Source organism: Zosterops lateralis (assembly GCF_965231275.1).
Source record: "Zosterops lateralis genome assembly, chromosome: 6".
Classification (NCBI taxonomy): Eukaryota; Metazoa; Chordata; class Aves; order Passeriformes; family Zosteropidae; genus Zosterops; species Zosterops lateralis.
The window spans coordinates 46,863,378-46,889,326 of record NC_139761.1 but is presented as its reverse complement, the minus strand read 5'-3'; the positions used below and the strand labels follow the sequence as shown (position 1 = coordinate 46,889,326).

At 39.1% G+C, this 25,949-nt stretch overlaps 1 protein-coding gene across 3 annotated transcripts in view; it reads left to right on the top strand.

The window, feature by feature from the left end:
- Positions 1-25,949, top strand: part of MOB2 (MOB kinase activator 2) — a 109,541-nt gene that overhangs the window by 17,117 nt on the left and 66,475 nt on the right. The window contains exon 1 of one of the 3 annotated variants that reach the window (XM_083864378.1): positions 17,723-17,772. The exons of 1 other annotated variant lie outside the window; for it this stretch is intronic. In XM_083864378.1, coding sequence (XP_083720504.1) covers positions 17,738-17,772 — 35 coding nt within the window. In that variant the 5' untranslated portion in view covers positions 17,723-17,737. Of the gene's footprint in view, positions 1-17,722; positions 17,773-20,795; positions 20,882-25,949 lie in introns of those variants that run through there. One more of the 3 variants, XM_083864376.1, reaches the window with a different exon arrangement.

Sequence of the window (25,949 nt, the reverse complement as noted above, 5' to 3'; positions counted from 1 at the left end):
AATACCGTACCTAGATTTTGTATTGTACCACACAGAAACTCCATCTCCTGGGTTTTTGAGCTATGATAAAATATAGACGATAATTTTTTATTTTAGCAATGTTTGAGGCCAAACATAATGAAAACGCAAATTTATACCATGTAGGTTTTTAATTTTTTTTCCTATTAGAATTCTCTTCCAATTCTCCTATTGTGAGAATATTTTGCATCATTATACAGAATAAATGGTTCTAATGTTTGTTTTGTCATATAACGAATCAATTTTGGTTTGGAAAGTTCCTCTCCCTAATTCCTATCTTTAAAGTCTTTGTTATGATTCTAATTAGTAGGTATTAGCATATGTATCAAAATGCAGAATGTGCAAGCACTATTTGGAAAATTAAATGCTAGGTTTAGCTCATCATTTTGTATCATTGAGATTTATTTTGAACAAAACATTAGCACACTAAAGTATGGAAAGTATAAAATTATAGCATAAAATCAACATCAATAAAAATCTGTCGTGTGTACATGGCTTTTTCCTCTCTTGGTATCCATGCAGCTGGGCAGAAAAGGAGCCATCTAACAAATGTGTTGCTACTCTTCATGATTGAGACTGGAGGAGGTAAATGTGGAATTCTCGATATGGAGTTGAAGATATAAAAATATTAAATTGCTTTTAAAATATTGAGAAGTGGGAAATGGGGTGGATCATTTGGAGAAGGAGAATTTTCCTCACCAGACAAGGCAAGCATATATTTGTTTTTCCATTTGCAATAATGGACCATCTAGCATAAATGTTGGTACCATCCTGCCTGCAGTAGCCCACAGTCATGGGCTGGAAGAGCCTCAGCCTGGGAGCTTTGGCTGTACCAGGAGTTGTGCCCAATCACTTCTACTGTCATCCTTCCTCTGTTGTTAAAAGCTTCTCTTCTGGAAAAGATGAAAAGAGAGGTGAAAAGAGCTGTAGAATTTATTATTTTTTTCAGATTTGGCATAAATATCTCATCTGGTATCTTCTGCACATTACATAATTTTCTTATACATATGCTTCATTTTCTCTCCAGAAGAGAGAAAGCAACTGAAACAACTGAAGCAACAAGCGAAGAATCTGTAGAGGCAACCTTGAAGATTTTCTGTGGAACTGAACTTTAGGTATAAATTTACAAGGAGGAGCAAGTCTTTATAAAAAGCACCACAGTATCCTATAACGAAATTCTTGCTACCACACAAACACACTGCAATTTATGCCATGGTTCCCTGAGCACTTAGGGACTGCTGAGAGAAGTGCCCTCCTCTCACTGTTGGAGCCATTTATTCCCAGCTCAAGTGCTTGAGTGCTTGGGAATTGGATCCTGCTACTAGTGATGCAGCTTAAAACTAATGGAAAGAAAAGAGCATTTTATTTCAGTTGGGATCAATTCTTGATCCAATTCACTATGCAGCTGCACAAGTACCACTGCATGGGAGAGGCACAGAGGGAAGATTGGAAGATGGGAGTGATAGAGAGGGGAGTGTGATCAATTGTAATGGTGGTAGTGACAGTTTGCTGGCTTGATGTATTAGTGGAACTGTGTAATTAGATGCTATGGAAACTTGTTATGTGCTAGACAAGATGAAACCTTTTTTCTATGAAACAGGTTAAAATAATCCATTTTTGGTTAAGTAATATATCCTCAGAGAAATAATTGTTCCAATGTCTTTGAAATTGTTCTTCACATTTGCTACAACTGCAGAGCCAGAAATGTCACTGACAGAAAATGCTTCTGTTTGGTGGGGGAAAAGTAACTTCAAATCTGGTAACAAAGTGTAATCAGTCAGGATGGCAAAGTTGGTAAGCAGAAGATTAGAGGGGCAGGACAGTTGCAGAAACAAGCTGCATGTCAGCATTTCGTGAGGGTTTGTGGTGATGGTTTGTATGTACGTGTGTCATTTTACAGGATGGTGGAGGATGCTAATGTGGTTAATATGCTTCAGCAGATGCTTTAGCACATTTTTCATAGATGTAGTTTTTGACTGAGACTTAGCCTTTCTAACTTGATTATCATTGTTTGAAGAATAGTTTGTACATCAGCGTATTTTCTGCTAAAATTAAACTGGCTCTTTTATACACAAGTTGATTTGCGACAGCAAAGTGAATGCAAATTGGAGTCATTCTGTATAATTTCTTTTGTGTTCTGTCACCCTCTATGGTAACAGCCAGCAAAAACCCAACTCCAAGTTATGCCTGTCTTGTGCTATTTTTTTTTTTTCTGCTGACATAACACTCGGTACTCTGGGTGCTGTGTATCCTGGGGACAGAGATGGATTCCCTTTGTGGATAGTCACATGTAATCTTTGGGTAAAGGACTTAGATACAACACATTGCCCATTGCTGGGTGTAGCTGTTAGGGCTGAAATCCTGTTTATTGAATGTGTGATTATAGAAGAATAACGATAAATGTGCTGCTCCCTCTCTTAGTGTCACAGATGGCAAACTTGTGCTGGCCAGGGTACCAGAGGGAGGTTAGGAAGTAGGATGTGTATCACATATTGTCTATTGCCACATGCTCAGCCAGATGTTTTGATATGTAAAAATCTAGCGTGTAACTTACAAAAAATACGCACTTACTATGAAATGACATTAAGTTCTTTACTAAAATCAATTATAACAGAGTGTACTTAATTTGCTTTATTTGCAAATTGTACTGTTTTGTGTGACTCACTGAAGATGACTAACTCTGTTCACCCTGAATTTACCTAGCTGCCGTTCAGAGTACATTCCTTGTGACTCAGTTCATGCTTAAAATTTCTGATTTTGTGCACATTTTCCCAAGAATATTTGTGCTTCCAGGATGCAAGGGGCAGTGTCTTAATAATACACTTGTTACAGGACCAAGCATGCTGTGCTCAGGCAAAGTGCTTTAGAGGTCCCCGGTGTATTGTGAAATGCAGCCATGTATGTTTATCAGGAGCAGCTGGTTTTGTTCTGTGGATGGATCCATTTGGGGGGAGGGGGAGAGTGCTGGTGGCTTTTAGAGATTAGCTGGTGACAGTTTTGCTTGGGAACTGTATCAAGTTTTAGCAGAGCTACTGTAAGAGAGAGAGAGGAGCTGGAAAGGGACAGTGCACAAGCTCTACTGATCTTTTTGTGTGAGAAGAAGCCTTCAGGATTTGGTTATCTGCCCGTGGGTCAAACTGCAGCCTTGATTAGAGGAATGTGTAACACTTGCTACTGAAATAAAGATCTGGCTGAGCTGGTATAGGCGACATTTGGACACACAAGGCCTAGATGAGGCATCAGAGCAGCTGTGTCCTTGTGCAGGCGAGAGGGAGGCTGTCCGGTTTATTGGATCTTGTCAGATCATGGCAGTGCATGCTTCTTAAATCCCTCGGGGTAGGGAGGGAGTGTTGAAGTAAGGATGGCTTATTTTAGGTAAACAAATTTAGACAGCAGTCCATTTTCTTGTTCCTTTCCTGCTTAGAAATGTGGGGACATCTCACGAAAGGGTAACATTCAATCTTTGAAATTCTCATGTCTGGCGTGTTTTGTGGGCAGGAGCTGCATGGCAGGTATGAGCTGGGCACAGGGCCTGCAGCAGCCTGGTTAGTTTTGGTGCCTTTTGTTTAACTTCAGGAAGTGGTGGATGTGTGTTTGCTGTTAATGCTATTCCTATTCTGCTTCTCTCATCCTTTTTCCTAAGCGGGTATCGATTAAGCATTGACCATAAGGATTTGCTGATCTTACTGCTTCCTTTTGTATTAAAGTGTAACTCTGAATTCTTTTCATAGTGAAAGAACAATGGAAGATACCTGGATTTAAATTTTGGCTGCTGGAACTTCATGTATTTGGAGAAACAGAGGGGTTTTGTGAGGTGTTCAGCACTCTCGTAGTATATAATAGTTATTGCTATGCTCAGGTTTTCTACCTATTTTTAATAATTGAAGCAAATGCTTTGCTCTCCAGCTATGCAGAAGGGACTTGCAAATAATGCCTTTCAAACAAGTGCTGTATCTTGTTTGATTGTTTTTATCTTGGAAGGGACAGTCTTGCTCCTGTATGTCAGAGTGTAGTTCTGTACTGTCTCTTGCTGTGCTTGGAGAATTAGTTACTTACTACACAGGAATGGATTCCTCTTTCTTGGAGAGGAAGGTCCCCTGTCTTTTGCAGCTTAGACCTGTCTGATATAGTACTGACTGATCGGAGAAGTGGGAGAATGTTAAATTTTGGGACTGAAAATGAGACATAAGAGACAAGTCAGTAAATAAAATCTCTTCAAAGGCACGCGTGTAACGTTTGAATTGCAGAGTAAACACAAAACAACTGAGTTGTAATGAGAAAAAACTTGTTCTGTGCATAGTTTCTGTATGGCTGTAACAGTCAACTTGATGTCCAGAATGATAAAACTGGAGGTCATAATCATGTCTTTTAAGCCTTTAAGTAGCACTTTTTACTCCCTCAGAGTAGAATCATACAAAAAAAGCTGATTTAGGCTGTGGTGCCCCTGAGAAAAAAAAATGTGATTTTGCTGAATCTGTTAAACTACTACTGGAATTCTGCTGCTTGATTAGTCTGTCATCTTTAGGAGACTCTGAGATGTTCCACCCACAATTTGTGTCTGTACTGAGTGAGTGGGGGACAAGAACATTGTGGGATGAGGGAGAAAGTTAATGGGGGCCAAAAAGATACAGGCATACCTTTTCACATTGATAATAACAAAGTGATCATCATTTTGGAAAATGGTAGCTATTATATCACTATGACTGAGTAGTCCCAGATTTAAACATAAAGTTTTGGAAGATGTTTAGAAGAGGGTTGTAGAATAGCAGTAAATGAAGAGGCTGATAGAACTTGCATGCTTCCTTATTTAACAAAAAAAAAAACTTCATTGAAAAAGTTGAAAGAAATATTTTGAATGAGTGATGTCTGTGGATTTGAGCACTTGGGAGAAATATGCTAAATCCAGCTCCCACCTGTTTCCTAAAATCAAGCCTTAAAAAGTTCTGTAGTTTAATTGTAAACTTTAAAGTTGTTTTTTTCCCCTCCTCCCTGTAGTGCTCCACTCAGTGTAATTGGGAACATTTTACAATAGTAATGAACTTGGCAAGAGAAGAGCCCTTTGCCTGCTGCCAGAGTAAAGCAAATAAACAAATAAGGAAAACAAAAGAAGATCCCTCCCTGTCCCCTTGGCGGGTTGCAGGAGCGGCTGGCACAGCTGGACATGCTGGCGGAAGGGTGGAATGTCCTGCCTTGCATTCCACGCAGATGGCCTGGACCCTGGCCACCCCAGCAGAGCAGAAAATACTGTGCTCTCAGCCATGCCACTTGTGATTTAATTGCAACTGAAGCTAACTTGAAAAAGCAGTGCATCATCAATTAGAACTGTTTTTATGTACTTCTAAAAATTACACAAGCATTTTGCAAAGGAGAAGTTGAATTCTTCCATCATACAAACGTTAGTGGGATCTTCAACTTAAGGATAATATCTTTTCTTGTTCGGATACCTTGACACTCAGAAAAGCTCAGTATCCCATCTGTAGAGAGCACAGGCATCACCTGAAGAGAGTAATTTTTCTGTAGTCGCATCTTCTGGTTCTCAGCAAAATACTGGCTTTCTGCTTTTGAGGATGGTGGCATAATGATTCTGGTGTTGCAAATGCCAGTGCTACTGCTCAGGAGCATTTGGGACTGCTGGTTGTACTTCAAGTGATTTATATATATATATATAGTTGTGGTGGTCAGTATTGACTCCTGATAAAATTAAAGCGAATAAGCCTTGTAGCACTCTTGCAGAAACCTGCACTCTCAAATTCTGAACTAGGATCTGAGTATTTTATGCATTAAGACTGACTGCAGAAAAAATGTGCTGGTTCTTGCAAAGCCAGGCACTCATGTGAGCTTGTCTTGCAGTTTGCTGTCTGTAGCACTGATTACAATAACAGCTTCTTACCACTAATCAAATCTGCAGGTAGCAGGAGAGAGGAACGGTGCCTTTTTTTCTGTAGCTTACCTATTGTTTGGTAGTCACCACTAAGGAAGCAAAGCCCTGTAACCTTAACTAAAGGATGCAGTAATGATGCTTTGTAGTTATTTATCGGGCAAAATCTGACACTGTTAGGGAAGTAGAACACCCTGTCCTTAATTGAAGGATGTGATAATGATGCTTTGTAGCTTTCTACTAGGGAAAATCTGTGATTAGAGTCACATGTTGTTTTCGAATCTGGAGATGGAATAGTTCATGTTTGTGGGATGAAATAATTGTAGGAAAAACATGGAAAACTACTTCACCTAATTCTACAACGCAGTCTTTACACTGAGGAGTGCAGGCTGGTAATTCAGTGCTTCCTGATGGTTGATAAGAAATTGTGACCTCACAAGTGATGGAAGTATAAAAGCTGGAGTATGATTTCCACCAAGTGGCTGGGAGGACAATGTTGTTTAGAAAACTAAGTCCAAGTAGTCCATTTCCAGCAAAATATTTCAAGAATGCTATGCAAATCCATATATTAGAATAACAAAGCACAATCCAGATTGTCTCACTTGAAGCCAATGGGTGTTTAAGGCCAGCACTATCTCATCAGCCATCAAAACCTTTGTGAAGCAGGGAAGTACCCAGTGTGCAGGCACCTACCATCTGCATGCTCCCGATGCAGGAGTGCACAGGGACAGGGGAAACTCTGGTATTTGTGGCCTTGCAGGTTTGGGCTGTGGCCCGCTGTATGGATTCATGGGGATTGTGCAGCTGTGAAAGAACACAACTGCAAACTGGAGGCATTTGCTTGTGATGAAAACAGCCAGCAGCTGTTGGATGAGTGTCTTTTGTTGCCCTACCAGAGTTTGAGCCAAGTTTCAGATTCACAACATGAACTTCTTCAAAAACTTTGTGTTGCACCAGAGCATTTTTCTATGCAGGTGAGTGCATGGTAGTTACTTCTGCATTATTTTCACACTGAAAATGAAAAAGCTCCAAAATCCCAGTACATTATAAGATTTGGTGCGTTGGTTTTCCAATGTTTATAATTCAAACCTGCAGCTCTTAAATTCCTGCTGATAATGTTTTACAAACCTTCACAAGACTGTTGGACAGTTTCTTCACTTCTCCATAAACATGGTTTAATGGCGCAGGTGTCATGCTGATGTTGGCTATGATTATGTTAGGCCTGCCATTTACTCTCAAATGTTTTTCCCTCAGCTTATTGTTATTGCTTTCAGATACAAACAATTTACTTGCAGTACCAGATAAGTGGGTACGTGGCTGTCTGAAAAACTTTCATTTTTTTCATCAGTGTGTATTTCATGATGTCTGTTGTTCTACGATGTCCAAAGGCAATTACCAAAAACAAATCAATGGTGGATGATAATTCTAAGAGAAATGTACTGCCCGGAGCCACTTATTTAAATATCGCTTTCTTGCTAACTAAAATTGGAGGGAAAGGATTACATTAGCAAGTTAAAAAGGACAACTATCCATCCCTGTTTTAACAAGCCATGTAGCTTTTTCCACTGTTCTCAGCATCCCTTGACCTGCTTGAGCTCAAGCTCAAGAGAGAAACCTAAAAGTACACTGTGTATTGTGTTAAAAGCTGCTGTTTCTTCATTAGCCAGTGTTCTTCAGCAGGGTTTATAATGGTGCTACTGTGAGTTCTGTTAACTAGTGAATTTTAGTTTCTATTTAGTTTAGAGTTTCTTGTTGAACCATCAGTCTCTTTCTTGTCCAAGTTGCTTGGAGGAACATCTGTGCACTTACTCCACCAAAGCTTTCCAAAGTCTGCATTTGGTTGTGATGAACATGTGCTATAGGCCTATCACAGAGACAAGAATGTAAAAATGTTATCTAGCTCTCCACCCTCTCTGAGTCCTTGAAGAACCATTTCTGGTGAGGATGATAAAATACCTCTAAACCTGCTCCTTGCAATTAAGTCTCCTTATATTTCCTGAGGGGCAAGGGAGAGAATTTTGCTGTGTCCATATTGTTATAAATATTTGCTAGGAGAATTTACTAAGAAACACTGGTCAACATGGAATAAAATGATTTGCTTAACAAGTAGAGCTGCTCTTGATGTGACTAACTGGATTTCAGATTTTCTCACTGTCTCTACGGAGAGCTTGTTTAGTACTCCAACAGAGCTGGATTTTTATTTTGAATTTGGCCATTAGCATGCCAGGTGACTTCAGGCACATCTCTCCAGCTCATTTTTGTCTTTCACTTCCCATTCCTAAAATGGTAACTTTCAGGCAACTTATTGAGAACTGCTGATATTTTAAAGACTCACATATAGTGATATCCTTGAGGTACTTAGTCTGCATCTTGTTAAGCTGTTGATAGGACTAAAGCTTTGGTAAATATGATAAATACTGAGAAAGGCTAAGGGACAAATGAGCTTTTTTTTGTTTAGTTCTTTACTTTGGATGACTTTTTTCACCACACAGACCCTGCTACCAGAAAATGCAGCACATCTTAAATACTGGGAATGGCTTGCCACTGGTAACTCCAGGTTGTGGTTGAATTTCAGTGTGTCTTCTCTCCCTAGTGTAAGCCTGGGGTACATAGGCTGCAGTTTGTTTTCCATTGGTCAGTATGGATATAGTTATCTCTATGAGCTTTGCTCTCACTTGTTGATTTTGGAGAAACTTTGTGGGTGTAGGTTCTGCAGTGATTGTTAGCACAGTACCACAGGGATGGCTGATAACATAAATTTACTGCTGTAGCAGCACTGCCATGGGCCTGAAGAAAGAGCAGGAGTCAGAAAAACAACTTAAGTTTTCAGGTGCTAGAAAGAATCTTGCAAATCACATCGAAAACGTTTAAAAATGTATAGTCTGTGTATATTTTGTACTCTTCAGTCTAACAGGGAAATTTTTGCTTATGTAATAGCTTAATCTGCAGAAAGAGTATTGTATATAGTAGTGAGGATTTCAAGCACTCTTGGTTTCAGCTAAAAGGAAAAATTAATGGTAAGCCATTTGAAGAAACAAGCTTGAAATTTCTGTACCATTCAGATGCTTTAATGTGTGTTTCTAAAAAATTGTACTTTGTAACTGGAATATTTTCCCTGAAACAGGAAAAAAAACAAGTCATATTTTTACTAAGCCACACTTTCAAAAATGTTTATATTCTGACTGACTGGATAATAAGAAATAACTACTGTGGTACCCCATGAAATAAGTGATAGTGGTAGTGAGGACAATGTTTTGAAACACAATGATTTCAATTCAGATTGGCTTGTTTATACATTTTTAAAAGTAAGCAAGAGTTGGCAATAGAGCTACTGTTGTATTTAGTTTCTAATTTATCTGTGAAACACTACCAGAAATTTAAGATACATCTGGCACTACAATAAGTTGAGTGAGTTCTGGCAGCATTTACAATAGAGAGCTCTAAACAGTGTTTTGAGTACTTCACTTTTTAGGGTAGATGGATGTCCTCCTCCTTACACCACATTTTCAAGGAAACCTCTGAAAAAGACAGTGATGCAGCAGGTTTGTCAGAGACGCATGCTGTACCATCCTGGGTGTGTTTATTTTGCCTAGAATATCCAGGCCTGAGTCAGAGGGAAGGAAATGTGACACTCTTGGGTCCTGTGGCTTCAGCTTAGGTTTCCATCTACGTTGTTGGTCAGGCTTTGAGTTTCTTATTGTTTCTTTACTGTGGTAACATGATAACTATGAACACAATTTTTACTAATAATTTTTCCACTGAGGTCTGGGACATGCTTGTCTAAGAATAGGGCAATAACAGCAAACCTCATATTTAAAACTAACTTGTCACTTGTGTTTAGTCATCGCCAGAAAACAGTGCTCTGATTTTCATTTAAAAAACCTTCCAATTTAATTTATCGTCTTTGAAATCTGTAGTGCATTTGCCTGTTAGGTAATACATGTTTTAAATGTATAATTCATGACAACGTTTTCAAGAGTGATTTCCCTCTGCTGTGGACTACTGCATCCTCACAAACAGTTTTTGCAGTCCCAGAGAAGGAAATCACTTGAAAGATTCCATTATCTAAAGAAGTGATTTCCAACTAAGGAGTTTCTTTAAGAGCAAGGCCACTGCTAATATTAAGGATTTAAAATACACATTCATCTCTTCCTGAACAATAGATGAATTGCCCTTCAGTTTTTTAATTTAAAGGCAAGTTTCTGCTGTAAAGTAAGAATGCCACCTGACGTACGAGGTGCTTCTCATTAGGCTGTGGGATTTCTTGAGAGGACCAAGACCTTTACGAAGGGGAAACTGCACTCGCTGCCGCCCTGGGTTTAAGTGGCTGTCCTAAACTGACAGCTATGCAGAACTGTGTAGCTTCTTAAGCTTAGCTAGTTATAAATGGTATTCCTCATAACGACCTTGGGAGGTGAATATTGTGTGTCCCAGGCACACACAGAGAAGATGGAGGGTGTTGTGCTTTGGAATTTCCAAAAGAACGTTGTGCAGCCTCAAATAAATTAAGAAGATGCATGCTCATACATAGAAGGATGCTGCAGCTTCTATTGCAAGTATAATTCTGGAAGTGTAATGATAATGAGAGGAAGTGGAGGACTTCCTGCATTAGTTTTTGTGGCTGTGTGAAGGGGCTGTCTGAATTGCAGCTGTGTTGCACAACTGATGAAAGTTAGGCTGGGCTAAGTCTCCTGAGATGTGAACTAATACACCTTCTCTTTATGCTGCATGAAGAGTGGTTAAATTTTTATTAACCTGGAAGTCAGAACAGCAGTAATAATCACTTAGTATGCTATTTGTCTCTGTATTTTACTTCAAGTCAATTGTTTTCCCATGAAATGTGTTGGTGCTAGAGTATGTCCTTAAAATACAATTCACCCCTTCGGAAAAAAAATTTCCACAGTAAACAAATTACTTAGCATGTAAATAGTCTGTGTAAGCTGGGAGAAAGAAAAGTGTAATGGCAGGCCTTTAATACTGTGATATCCCTCTTGCAGGTCTCTAAGCAGAAAAGGGAGAAATTCTGAATGGGAAATTAATTAATTTTATTTGGAAAACGCTTGGGATGTATGTGGTGTGCTGGAGGGAAGATAGTTTCTTAAATTCCTTTCTGAAGCATCCAAACTACTTTTATCTCATTTCTAGATTTGACTCCTGTACTATAGATTTATAAAGCAAATTGATGAAATGTTATTGAATGTATTTTATTTGTCTTTTTGATGATGACTGTTAAAATGTTAATCATCTTTATCTGTTCAAAATTTTGTTTTGTAATATCTCTACTGTGGCTTTAGTGGTTTTTCTATTTATTCAATGTACAATGTTAGTTTCTTTTTCAACTTGTAAGTTTGCTTGTATGGTTTCTTAAGGTCTGGGACCTTGATGAACTTTACTGTGAGGTTGAAAGGTGATTTTGAGGCCAGTATGTGAGACATTTATTTAAGGTGTACGGAGAAGTGATGCCTATTTTTCTTCTGCCTTTGTGGGGGTATGGTTTTGTAGCCTCTACATAGCAGAAGTGCTTTGGAGAGTGTTTTGGAACGTGCTTTTTCCATGTCTGTAATTGAGAAGTATCACTGTGCTGGTCAGTGAGAGAGCTTTTCAGAAAGAGTAACACATGCCAGATTTAATTAGCTCAGCTTCTGTGGCTGATGGTGTTTTTTGGGGTGGTTGTTTTTTGTTTTGTTTTAAGTCATAATGACACTCAAGTAACTTAAAGAATCAAATATGCTGTAGTCATGGGGGTGGAGGGAACCATAGGTGAAAATAGCTTGTTGCATCTGAAATTTTTTTATCAGAGAAAATAATGCTTTGGGAAAATCAACTTGATTTTCCTGTCATTGTGCTGTACTGCAGGTGTGTATTTCCTGTATTAAACCAGGCAAACTAGAAAAGTCCTGTTTCCCAGCAACCCGAAGGGTGTGTGTTTGCCTTTGATAACTGCAGTAGGTTTAAAGTCACATATTTGAAGATAATTGAGGAGTCCTCTACTTTCAACGCAGAATAAGATGGATTAGGTCATTTCTGTTAAGGGTATAATGCTGACATTGCCAGTTAGCTAGACACAAAAGATTTTATGATGAGATACTGATCTTGTGGTGTAAGTTACTGTAGAAAAACAGAGAACTCTCTAAAGCAGACATTGAAGACAAGGGTGGCAGTCACTATAAAAGCTGGCCCATTATGTAACATTAGGATGAAAAGCAGCAGAGAGAAGCTCAATTTCCAAAGTCCAGCTGCTTCTCTACATGCAATGCTGTAGATAATGCAGGAAATAAATAAATACAAATGTATATTCAGAAGAATACCTAAATTTTCTAACTGCATAAAAAGGCTGAATATTAAGTTTTTCATATCATCACAGGCCACATATGTTTACCTTATTTTGGGTGTTGACATATTTCTGAACAGTTTTACTAAGAGAACCGAAACATGGATTTCCTGTTCTTAAAGAGGAAACTGAATATTCTGTCAGTTCTTCTTCAGCTGCCTTCAGTTATTTTACCTATGTAGATGTGAAAGGACAAACCATGGACTAGCCTGCCTGTTCAACTGCCTGTGTTATAAATCTTCTCTAGCATTGGGCAAGGACAACATTTCAGAATGTCTTCTCTGGCTTCATAATAGACTTCAAAGGTCAGAGGGAGCATGCTAATTAAGGAGAAAAATGTTTTCTCTCTGTACATTCATATATCAATAAATTCAGAACTACTTTCCATTACTTTTATTATAATTTCTGTGTATTGCATGGATATTAGTTTCCAATGAAATGAATATTTTGTCCAGATCCTTTTATTTAGGAAGTTTGCTCTGATTGATTATTTTAAATTGTAATTGTCAAGTTTTGTCACAATACAACAAATAAGGATTTGTATTTTTTAACTGCTTAATAACCTCCTTTGCTGGGATTTCCTCCTTTATTATAGTTGAGAGCTGTGGATTCCATAAGCATAACTGCACTTTGCATGAAATCTCAGTCAGGATAGCGTCAACAGAATTATTTGATGTCTTTGGTTATTAAATACATGAAAATAAGGCAACACATAGAAAGACTTGTCAATGATGCTCATGTAACCTGTCATTGCAGTCCATGCTTCTAACTTCCCTTTTAAATGTGCCAGAAGAGGCCTACATGGATTAAAGGTCACGGTATGTGTGTTGCTGTCAGAGTGCATTATTAAGGCAAATTGATGCATTTTGTTCTGTGTCCTCAGTCTCCGTGGGTTGTAATTTCTGTGAAAGGTGGAGATGAATAAACATGTCTCATTTTATTATTGTAAGATGAAACAGGCATGAATTTCTCATGGTTCTGAGCTTTCTGCCCAGTTCTCATACTCTGCCTGCAACACTCTTCCTGTAATTATAACTTTTGCATGAAGTTCTCAGTATAGCTGGGCAGCCTGAGCCCAGCCTTACATTTATGAAGTTTTGCTGTTTTAATTTTTAATGATGGAGAAGGTGTGTTTCCATGGACAGACAGGTCTCCCCTGTGGTTTATTGACGGGATCTTTGGGATTTAATGAATTTTTATTCTGTAGGCTGATAAATCTAATTGAAGTTGTGGATTAAAAAAAAGAAATTGTCAGTGCCTGCAGGCCCTTTGATGCTATGGATGCTCTTTGTATGCTTGCAGAGTAAGTTGCAGGCATGGTAACTCCCCACCAAACAACTGAGTGTATGGCAGCTGAATAAGACAGTGATAATGCATGGTGGGGCTGCCAGGCAGGAAGATAGAGAGTGCTGTAGTGACAAAGCATGTGGCAGCACTTGGGGCTTTCCAAGAGATAATCTAGCTGTGTAACACTCTTGATTTCTAAGGAAGAAATTGCTAGAAACATGATACAGTTTTATCTCAACAAGACTGACTTGGACTAGGCTAGATATGTTACTGCTTCTGTTGTTAGAGGAACAATTTGGTTGCATCTCTTTTTTAAGGTGCATATATCATCTTTCTTCAAAAAACCGAAACCCGTGACCGATTTACAAAAGGCGTTTCTTTTCTCAGTTTCGCTGTGTTCCTTCAGTCATCTGGTAATGAGGTTACGTAAGTTAAACTGGGTCTGTCTCCTCTTGGATGCAGTGATTAGTGCTCCCAGTAAACTAATCCAAAACCACTGCATCCAATATGTGCACACAAGTGTAGCTGAAGCAAGGTGGAGGGGCAAAAGGAGATTATTGGGTACAAAAATGATAGTTCAACATGAGTTTCCTTTTCAATATGCTCATATGGGGCTCAGAGTGAAGACAGTGGCTTTGAAACTTCTGTGTATCGAGTGTCATTTTTAGACATTTTTAGCTTCAATTTCGTGAAGAGTAATAATCAAAGCTAAATTTAAACAAGAGGCTTTCACATGCCAGTGATGACAGGTACTATTGGTACATTTGCTGTGGAATGTCATTTTTTAAAAAGTCTTTGTCACTGTCAATACACAAGTAGGCTTTTGGCCATCCATACATAGTGCTTTTATTATCAGTGATTTTGGTCCTGTTCCATGAACTACACAAAACTTAAATACACTTCTGCATTTTGGAAGAAAAAGTTAAGGTTTTTTTTTTCTTTTTTAGATAAAGACTTGATAGTTTCATCCAGAAGACTACAGTGTACAAAGGCGGAGTACATTGTTTCTGGTTATGGGCTGGGGTAAATTTAATCTCTTCTGTTGGTTTTAAAATCTGTTAATAAACTTAATGTTTTGTTCTGCTTTATCTGGGCTCTTTTTGGTAACAGCCATCAACAGTGAAAATCATAAGGACTTCATGGAGGCTTGCAAACATTTTTCTTGCAATAAAAGGTTGAGGGGTTGTTTGGTTTGGGGTTTGGATTTTTTTTTTCTTAGTAAAGGAGGCAACAAGGATGTTAACTGAACAACCAAGGATGTCCTCCACAGAAGCCCTGTGTGAAGTGAAAGGTCATTTGGAGTTGGAGTTTGTATAGCTTAGAGAACAGGAAGAATAAAATATTGAGTGCAATTTAAAACAAGCACCTCTTTTAACAAACCGATTCAAAGGGTACCGTGCAGCAGCACGTCAGACCCTCTCCTTGGCTGCTGAGTAATCACTCACTGTTTTTTTTCCGACGTGATCATTGCTGAGAAATGAAACCGAGCCCAGGCTGTGGATTGCGGTGAGTGACAGGACGGTCCCCGCCTTTCCGGAGCTGCGGGCAGCGGGCTCCCTCTGCAGCTCCGGGAGGAGCTCCGTGCTCTTGCTCAGCTCTCTTTTCAGTGGCTTGTTTAAATTTTCTCTGTATGTTCAGGGACCCTGCAGTCAAGCTGCTCAATCTTCGTGCTCCCTAGTGTTCCAAACAAAGGTATATCCTGGCCAGATGTTATTTTGTTGCTAAAAGCACTGCACTTTTAGATTTGGTACAGTATTTCAGTCCTTAAGGTGTTCAGACTTTCAGATTGTTCTGTTCTAAATCTCAGTGTGGAGCAACTGATCAAAAATAAAAACATTGCAAAGTTAATATCAGAGAAATTTATGTGATTAGTGTTAGTAATTAGCTACTAATTATGGTAATTTTACGAATTTTAAGTATTTAATGGATGTGGATAGATGTTCTTTAGGTATCTTGGGTTTACTACACAAGAGAACATCCCATGGCACTCTTGTATGACTGCTGTACTGCAGATGACAAAGAAAAATTTTAATTTTTTTTTAGGGCTATTTTTGAATGCCTCACTTTCTGTTCTTTTTAATGTTTTTATCTGTTTCTGCTTACATTGCTAAAAACATGAGCTGTGTCTGCAGTGCTTTAGTGCAGCAGCGCTGATTTCTGGAGCCTGTGTGTGTGCTGGTATTACAGTATGTAAACTTAAAAACCTCTCAGACATCTTTGTAGCCCTCCTGGGAAAAAAGCAGCAGGAAAAAAACCACGATAAAACAGAACCCTGGATATTGTAAAGGCTTGCAGGAAGAGGGAAAAACAAGATACATATATGACACAGGAAAAATTGACTAAAAGTTGGTACAGTTTTCCCGTGCAGGCTCTTTCAGCAGGGGGCAGTACTGGCTCTCTGTGCTTTAATGTCCCAGGGCTGCACAATGGCAAGCAGCAGGATGTGGATGTACCAAGCTGGTCTCAGCACAGGCTTTCAGCTGAGTGAGTTTGTAATAGGTGGCTGGAGAGGGACTATTTATAGATTTTGGAACACCTGTGTAAAATGACAGTCAGTGCAGTATTGCAAGGTAAGTTCTGTTAGCCACTTACCCATTCCTGCTGGCAGGGTTGGTTGAAATTCTTTGGTTGTCAGCTCCTTGTCCAGGTGAACCTATCTGTGGTTCCCTGTTTTCCTACTTGAAAAGAGACTAAGTCCAATGCACAGGAACCAGCAAACAAGGTGATAGCAAGATGTGTTCTGGACTGTTGCTGCTGCTATCAGCTGGTTCAGCGCAGGATGAATGTTGCATTGCCACAAAATAAAACCAGCTTCTCACAGCATCATTCAGGTTGGGAAAGAGTCCAAGATCATTGAGTTCAACCTTAGACCAAACACCACCATACCAACTAAACCATAGCACCATATCCAGTCATTTCTTGAACAGCCCTAGGGATGTGGTGGTTCCACCCCTTCCACCACTTGCTTGGACGACCCCTTCCAATGCTTAACCACCCTTTCAGCAAAGGATTTCTTCCTGATGGAGAAAACATCTTGAGGCTGTTTCCACTAGCCCTATCACTTGTTTCCTGGGAAAAGAGACCAACCCCTACCTTGCTACAACCTCCTTTCAGGTCCTTGTAGAGAGCAATAAGGTCACCCCTGTGAGTGTCCTTTTCTGCAGGCTAAACCACTCCAGCTCCCTGTGCTGCTCTTCATCAGAGTTGTGCTTCAGAACCTTCCCCAGCTCTGTCGCCTTCTCTGGACATGCCCCAGCAATTTGGTGTCTTTCTTGCAGTGAGGGCCTCAGAACTGGACACAGGACTGAGTTACAGTCATTTGTTTTTGTTTTATTGGTAGTTCCCCACTGCTTGTTTTTCTGCTGGTGCAGAATCTGTTTAAGAGGTTATCTTACTGTGTGGTTGATGAAAGATATCAATGTCAAGCACGCCACATTAATTTTAAGCTTGATTTGAAGTCCTTTTCCCCCTGAAGCCTACTGGAATATTCTAGGCATCTTCCACAAGGTGGAGCTTTTAAGGTTCTGTGGCTGGGAATTTTTTCCTCGTGTCCAATAAGCAGAAAGATGAATGGAGTTTATGAAATCTTACAAAATAGGTATAAACCAACTGTTTCAACACTTTTCAAGAAAGGGAGTTAAGTTTTAGAAAAAGCAACAGACTCAACAGATATATTGGACCGCAATATGTCTGAGTCACTGGAATTAATGTTGTGAAAGAGAAAAGGAAGGATTGGAAAAAATAGTTCTCATTACTTATTTATTGTTTCGGTATTACTGTTTCTTTGCTTCCAAACTGACTTGAAAGGTAGGCAGAACTAGATAGAGAAAAGCATTATCAAAATAGTTGCTAACTCTTCATTTGTTGGGAGGAGACTTTTTTTTATTTTAAACAGTCCTACCCTAAAAGAAGAGGAGGAAACTATAGATAACAGTTATTCTGATAGATTAAAGAAAGGCAGAAAGCCTATTTCTTTCTTTTGTGCAGCTGTCTTCTCAAGAGTGAGCTATGTATGCTTGTTCTCTAGAAGAGCACCTTTTTCTGTTTTTCACTCTGCCTGCCAGAAGTTGCATCTTGCTGAATTCTGGAAAAACGCTACTGCTGTTTCAGGCTGTGTTTCAATAATCAGTTATCTTGGGCTTCCCATGTTTCTTTGAGTATCTGAACTGTGTTTTACTCTATTGCCATCGTGTCGGAAATCCCCTGCTGTTGATTTTCTTGGAATGGAATTCATCATCTGCTCGCTGCGCTGCTGCTGGTAAGGCAATTTTATACGTTAACTAGCACAGACATGTGTGGACATGAGCTGATACTGTGCATACAGAAGCTGGGAAGGAGTTTAGCTGAAGAAGAGAAAGGACTGGATGGAGGGGGTAGCAGCAGAGAGGGAGAAAACAAAAATCCCAAGTGTCTTTCCTGTCAGAGTTTTCTACTTCAAGCTATCCTTTCCTGATGATAACAAATGTTAGTAATCTATTTCTGCCTCATCTCTTTGCATGAAACAAAACTTGAGGATAGGGGAAGCTTACTGAACTCTCATTACAAATGCTGCTTCTTTCTTACCTTACTTCACTAAACTCCTATGTTGCTCTCAATGTGTTTAGACCAAGAGACTTATCTATCTTGTCACTCTGTGCTTGACTTGAGTTGCAGCTGGAGTTGAGAAACATTTTTCTCAATTTAAATCATGTTGTTTCTTTCATGCTTTGCATGTGGTGCCTGCACAAGATGAGAAATTGGCTGTGATTTTTTAATCTCTGTTTCAGGAGTCTCCCTAGATTAGGAAGTAGGACTGGTAAGAACTCAGTACAGAGACAGCATATCTGGAATTCACTTTCTCTCTTTCTAATGTTACTACAGCCCCATCTGATGGTTCCCTCCAGTTTTAGGCACAGAAAATAGCATATGGCTATAATAGCAAAGGCAGGTGTGCTTTATGCCAAATTACAATGAGTTAAGAGCCTCTCTGGACAGACTGAGTGCACCTGATTTGTAGACTTCATGTAGACTGGTGGCTGAGCCAGTCTATAATGCTTATACTTCTTGCTGGATCTGTGGCAGAGCCAAATATTTAAGCTGCAGTTTTCCTCATCTGCTCTCACAGTCTTGACACACTAAAAAGTGTCTAAAATTTATTTTTCTCTGGGTTCCACTTTTTTCCCCCCCAGGTATCTTTTCCATTTATTATATTCAAGTATGAGTTTGACACTAGCTGAGTAGATATAGCTGTTGGTAGGGAAGATATGGGGACTGTTTGGGCAGTTTGAAGAGCCCTTCTTTGTAATATAATGTTAGATTAGATTTCTGATCAACAGCCTCAGATATTTGACTTGCAAAAAAATTAAGTAATATGAGTAGGGTGGTGGAGTGATCTTGAAATCATGGAGATTCTTCCCCCCCCCCCATGTTTACTTAATGTTGTATGGGCAGGAATTCTTGCCATTCTCTCCTACTGCTTCTGCCAGTGTAGTTTGTCTGGTTTCCAAGGATCCTAAGTACTCCACCCATTCTCTTTGTCAGCAATAGCAGAAAACACCTTTCTTTTCTGAAAACCATAGCAATATCAATCAGTTAAAAGTACTGTAGATGCAAGCTTTTGCATAATCCATAGTTTTGTAATGATGAGTGATTCCATAGCAGTGAGTTCTAAATGCCAGTGGCTGTCTCTGGAGTTGGATAAAGGATTACTCATTTCCCATTCAAATAAATGGTGATTTTGACAAGGAGTGCCAGGGCAAATTGAGTTAATAAAGCCAAGGATATTGAGGGTATATTTACTAGGGGTAAATACCTAATATTTTATATATATTACACAGGCCAATGCTCTGTTGACAAAACCACCCCACACTGACAGTTCAGAGGCATTCCTGTGTTGGTAACAGGATACAGTTGTCTCAGAGCAAAAATTTTCTTAGCACTTATTAGCCAAAAGATCATAGTTGCTTTATTTAAAAAAAAACTTTGGTATGAAGCTATTAAAATAGCAAGCTAAGGCAGAGAATACATGCGGAAAAGGGTCTAAGTGTAGCCTAACCCTTGGAGAATGGCATAGGCAATTGGTGACTATTTAGCTGGATTCCCTTATGGTCCATTTTCAGTGTAAGTCCTATTTTCAGTATGGAATGTGGAAGAAATGCTGTGTAGCCATTTATTTAGCTTATAATCAGTGTGAGAAATCCCTCTGCAGCTTACAAAGAGAGGTTGATAGTGGAAAATACCATTACTGGGAAGAAAGATGCTATAATAAAATAGCCTGTGGCTTCAGCATCTCCTTTTTTCAAGTTTACTAGTCCATAGGGTTCATGTCTCATCTTCTGTATGATTATCTTACATTATTTTCATGACACAGGTAGACCTAGATGCTCATAAAACTGAGAGATCAGCAATATGAACTTTAGCCTTTTGTTCCTGCTCTTCCTGCAGTCTATTGGAGTTTTTTGTGCTGAGTTCCCATGATGCTGAGATGCAAGAAGAATGATCCTTGCACGTTAGATGCTACACTGATCTTAACTTTAAAAACAGTATTGAAAAGAGGCATGTGGAAGTAATGCTTAACTTCCAAGGCAGCAACCTCTTATTTCCTAATACCTCGCCAAAAACAGTCAGTGCAAAATTATTTGTCCATTTACTTGCCCCTAGGGCTGTTAGCTTAACTGTAGCTGCTGCACCAGGCATATGCACTTCTCATCCTGCTATAAAAGCCCCAACATGTAGAATTTAACAGCTAAAGCAGTTGTCATCTCCATTAATCACACGGGGTTCATTTGTATTTGTTCATTTGCTCTATGAGTGTATCCTGGTGAGTGACTGTCTGTCCAGGTGTCCGGGCAGTCACTGGCTTCTTTGCTTTCCCTCAGTCACTTAGCTCTCTTGGCCTTCTCTGGGTATTTAAATTCTGTATGTGTTTTCTAGGTTTTCTTTAAAGCATGACTAATTGTATGAGTTTTAGAAGGATTTTTTTTTTCCCCCACACTCCTGCCCTCCTATAAAGTTTTCTAGACACATGCTGGAGAGTCTAGGGACTCTAGGGAAACTAGGGAAGGGTTGGTATGAAAACTCACGCCAGGGGTGTCATCAGATGACATGGCTTCAGATCAGAGGCCAAATGTGACACTGCACTTGCTGGGTTTTGTTCCACTCTGTGAACTGCCCTCACAAGTCCAGCTTTCATCCTACTGTCTGGTTAATAAACCACTGGCTTCAGTAAAGAGAATCCATCTTCCCAGGAACAAGGGGATGGGAGCCTTGGACCATGATGGGAGTGGTTTGCTGTGTTATGTTGCATTGACTCTACAGCTGATGGACTTAATTTTCTGTGATTTTAGTACCTGGTGCATTCCACCTGTGGTTTATGTCGCTCATATTAGGTAAGGTTTGTGGGTGGTTGGTAACTGATTTCAGTTCTAAATATCATAATTTCTAGGTCAGATTTTAAGTTGATGTAATTAGGTGATATGTAATTAGGTAGTAGCCAACCATTGATTGTGGATGTATATATTGAATCAAATAATTTCCAATGAAACTGCACCTTTTTTAATCTGTTGAGGAACTTAAGAAGGGAAGAGATAAAACAGGAACTTAAAACCAGTTCATCAGCTACACCTATTACACAGTAAATGACTGTAAATCACACAGTGGATATTTCACAAGAACAGATAAATCTCAGTGAGGCAATCCTAAATGTTTGTAGGAGGAGCTGTGGATATTATCATACAGTTAGTGTATTATCCTAACAAGCAAATAGATCACACCCCTTAAATGAAAGGAGTTATCTGAAAAGGATTTCAACTATTTTGATATTACTTATAATTTTTTATGCATGTCCCTGAAAATGACTGTTTTCTAATAAAGAACAAATGAAAAAACAAAACAAAACAAAATAACCCATAGTATATGTGATAAAAATTTAGCCAGTGTAACTCATACAGCTTATTTATAGGATTTTGTTTTCAAAGTCTCCTATAAAGGAGCGGCAAATTTTCTTCAAGGTAGTTTTTGTATGGGTTTTTTACTTCCTGTTCAAAATCAGACTAAAGAAATGTCTCATGGACAGTATTATGACGTGCACATGATGAAAGCAATAGAAGGACATAGTCAACTAGCTTCCAAAATCAGTGGTAAAGTTAAAGAACAAGAATTAGACTGAAAAATGCCATTGCCAGTGTGATAGTGGCACAGCAATGCTTCCAGACTCTGTTGCTTTTGCCCCCCAAGGAAGAGACATTTTTGTACTGACCTTCAAAAGACAAAGACGTGTTTTGCCACCACTTCACTGTTCTTTTCTTTTCTTTTCCTTTTAGGTGCTGTTTTTTTTAAGATCCTATCTGAAACTGGGAAATTTTTTGTGCTGTGGCACTTTGTCTGTAACTTCTCCTTTCCCACCCCTGTTGGGTTTTACTGAAGTTCTACAATTTGTTCTTTCCCTTGCAGTTCATTTCCTGAACTAATCTTTCTAGCCAAGAGCTACATTAGAGCCTTCCTGACAGCTCCAGTCTTTAAATGAGGAACTGGCTTTGCTTACTGCATTTGATTTTAGTATAGTTTATGCCTAAATGTATTCTACTCTGAAGCATCCAGCTTTACTTCAAATTTAAACCCTCTTGGCTCTTGGAAATAGTGTTTCATTTTATATATATATATAATAAATCAAGTAATGCCATAGCCTTTGATATGAATAGAGTCAAAGCAGTCATGAACAGATCTTACTAAAAATTATGAAACTGTTATTCAGTGAAGCTTCAGTTGGAAAGAAAAAAGAAAGGATTAAAATATTTTTTAAAAATGTTGGTAAAATTTTTAGTTTCTCAAGGGATGTCAATCATTCTCTGAAGCTTGTACATGAATGTATAATGTTGGTGAGAGAGACACTGTTGTCTTTGTGATTGCAGAATAATCTGGTTCTCTTGTCTCAGAGATAAGGACTAGTGATCTGGGACAGTCAGAGTTTGAAAATAGCTCATTGTAGGGTGATGATCCTTAATGAAAGTGAGTAATAAACTTGTGTTTCTGACATATTTCAAAAAATGTCCTGCAGATGACATGACTCAACAGGACTCAGTCCTATCATCTACCTTTTTCTTCTGCATCTGCTTGTCAAAGTAGCATCTGCTTTGTAATAAAAACTGAGGCTCCGGTTGTCTGCTCAGACCCCTTTCCTTTGCCCTTTTATTGGCTTTCTGCAGCTTTGTGGGGAGTAGATTGTGTAAAGTATGCCCCTGGAAAGCAGAGGCCGTTAAAAGGTTTAAGACAAATTTGTTTGAAGACAAAGAGGGCATTGAGAAAAACTGTGGAGAGGGATTGAAGGGCTTTTGCAGTGCAACAGAGCCTTGTCTGTGCAAGACTCAGCCTGCCTCCGAGTTCCAGCAGGCTGCCGAGAAGCAGGCCAAGAAAAGACTCTCCAAGACCTTGTTCCCTTCATCTGTAGTCTGCCATCTGGACAGAGGATGGCTAGAGGGTTCCTGGAACGTATAGAAAGGAATCTTGAGGGCTGAAAATAAATGCCACTGGAGACAGGAAGTGTCTGAGACTAGGAGGGTTGGAGGAGGGGAGCTGCTCTGGGGGTCACGGTGCTGGTAAGGGTGAGGGGCAGATAAGGAGAGCTGCTGAGCTCTATTAGAAGGTGCACAGCCTTTCCTTCAAGCCCTGAATATCCCTCCATTTACTGCTTTATATACTTGAGGGCATCTTACTCGTTTGTTGCAAGGGTTCATCTGAGTGATTTGCGTCTCTTTCTCTTGTACAAAGGGTCACTTCACTTTAATTTGTAGCCCTTGGCATATTAGAGACTTTGAAATCTGACAGGTTTATAGAAAGATAAAGTGGTGCCAGCCACACTGAAATTTGATCTTGATGTTGTCACGAAGCTCTCTGTTGCTTCAGCGTGGTTTTTGGTGGGGTCTGTTGCAGTCAGGTGAGATGGTGTTATGAGTGAACATTGTTCCCTTGAATTATTTTACTCATGTAGGAAAGTCAGTGAGCTATGATATTTTATTCCTTTAGTGTGTTTTAATAAGTGTTATAATACTGGAGAATAATGTTACTCCTTTCTCAGTTATGATGGTGGCACAGCCTTTGTATTCTTCTCAGAATGGAAATGTCAGCTAATCATATCACCCCTCTTTCCTATAAGAGCTGCTTAAACCTCCAGAGAAACCATAGAGTGAGAATTCTTTGCATCACCTGCTTTGCAGTTTTAAGGGTAACCAGCCAGATAACTGTGAATGTTTTTTTGCTTTCTGTGCTAGCCTCTGAGTATTAAGTGAAAATGATGCAAGTTTTCATTTCTCAAGATGTTTCAAAGAATGTGGTCATGGAAGCAGCTCCTTTCTATTACTGAGCTTTTCAATGCACACAATAAACATCTCTTCATGAGATTTCAGGGCCATTATCCTCTAGAGGATGCTCTTAGGAGGCCCAGGCACTGATGCTAGAAAAGTTACACTCTGTGCTTAACTGAGCAATTTTCCTTCACTTAATACTTCTGAAAAATGAGCGTACCCTCAAATATTTACTGTATATCCATGTGAAGGTGGTGCTACATTTCTTATTGGTGACTTTGGCAGTGAAGTGTGCATCAAATGTCAGCACTCACTGCTGGCTAGAACTGAGCTGTAACTAAAAGTCTTTTCTGGGTAAGAGAGGAAGTTTCCAGAGCAACTGTTTAATCAGCTACATGTGCTGGCAGCCTTCTTGGTCACATCACCACGAGTAGTTTATGATTTGATTGAAAATTAATGGGGCAATTACAGCATGAGACCCAAGAGTAGAAGATGCAGGTTTGGAATGAGGATCATGTCAATGCAGTAACAGTAATTTTCAGGTTCCTCACAGTACTTGTTCAGCAAATAAAAGCCTGTTAGACAAATCTTATTCTAGAAATTCTAATTTAAATGTTGATTAATACCTACACATTTGAAAACCAGATGAATATTATAAACTTCTTGTAATGGAAAAATAGATCCTTCCACAGTAATATCTTTACTGCTAGAAGGGTTATCCTATTTTTGTCTCCCTCTAAATTACTCCATATATCATCCCTTAGAGTGTACCAGTAAGGACTGTAATTATTCCAGAGGCTGCACACACAGCCACCATTTGAATCTGTAATTAGGGGGGGAGTGCAGGCTTTCTGTGCTTAGGTTATGTAGTTCTTCAGCTGCAGGATGCATTTCCAACTCCATAGCATGGAGTAGAGCTGTATAGTGTTGTGAAGTGGTATACCAATTTATAGGTTTAAATGCATCTTGTTCTTGATTTAAAAAAAGGATAGTGGATAGCATGATCTCTGTGCCAGCTCATTACTTTTCATATGATTGTTTGGAGGAAAAGCCCATAGTATTGAATATAGGGGTAAACTGGATTCTTTGCTGAGTTTAAGAGCTGTGTGGCATGTTCTTTTCATTTGCAAACTTATTCCCAAACGTCATTAGTCCTTCCTTAGAACAGCAGCTTGCCAGAAAAAGAATTTCAGTAGATTGTCTATGTTTACATGAGTCATTGCTGATTCTTAGCTGGAAGTGTTTTCTGTTATGCATATCTCATCTTGCTGTGAATCTTGTGATTTTTTAGGTTGCTGCTTTTTCTGCAGCAATTTTAGAAATGTTATAACCTTTCTTGGATTGTGGTATATGTGTAATTGTAGCATAGTGCAGTACAACAACCTGGATAGGATAGATCTTTCTTTGGATATGAGGAAAGAGCACAGAAGTGATTTAGTGTAATTTTGAGTTCGGCAAAAAAAAATTAACAAAAAAATCCTGTTGTTGAGTTCATGGCAATTTTTTACACCTTTGTTTCACAAGGAAAAATAAAGAAAAGACCTTTTAAATTGACACCGTCTGTAGAGAAGGACAAAACACAGCATAAATATTGACACGTAATTGCTTCAAATATGCTTAGTCAAAACTTACTACAGGCACTTGTCCTCTTCGAGCACTTGCTACTGTGCTTTTGTGGGGTTTGTCAAATTTGTCATAAGAGTTTTTGAGGAACACGATGTAATTTTAAGAAAATTCCTACAGGTCAAAGGTGGACTTTTATATAAAATGTGCTTGTTCATGCAAGCACACAATCCACGTGCTTTCTGTATAGCACATCATTGCTTTCTGCCTGACCTGGAGTATGAATTGTCTCTGTGTTGTCATGGAGTCTCTGCAATAGCAGAGTTGCTGGTCCCACAGAAGGGAACTAACTGGGTTTGTGTGATTGCACCAAAATATGCGAGCTGGGAGTGAAAAGGAATGAAAAGATGGCCTTGACAGCAAGCCTGATTCTAATGTGTGTAAGTGGAAAAACTTTGTAGTATGTGGACTTGAAATTATTTTGGTCAGTAAGTTAATAAAAATGGTGACCTGTGTTAGCAAATAATTAAGTGTTACAGTGCTGTTTCCTAAGTCAGATCATGAGTCCATAATTTCAACTGCTCTTTAGGAGATG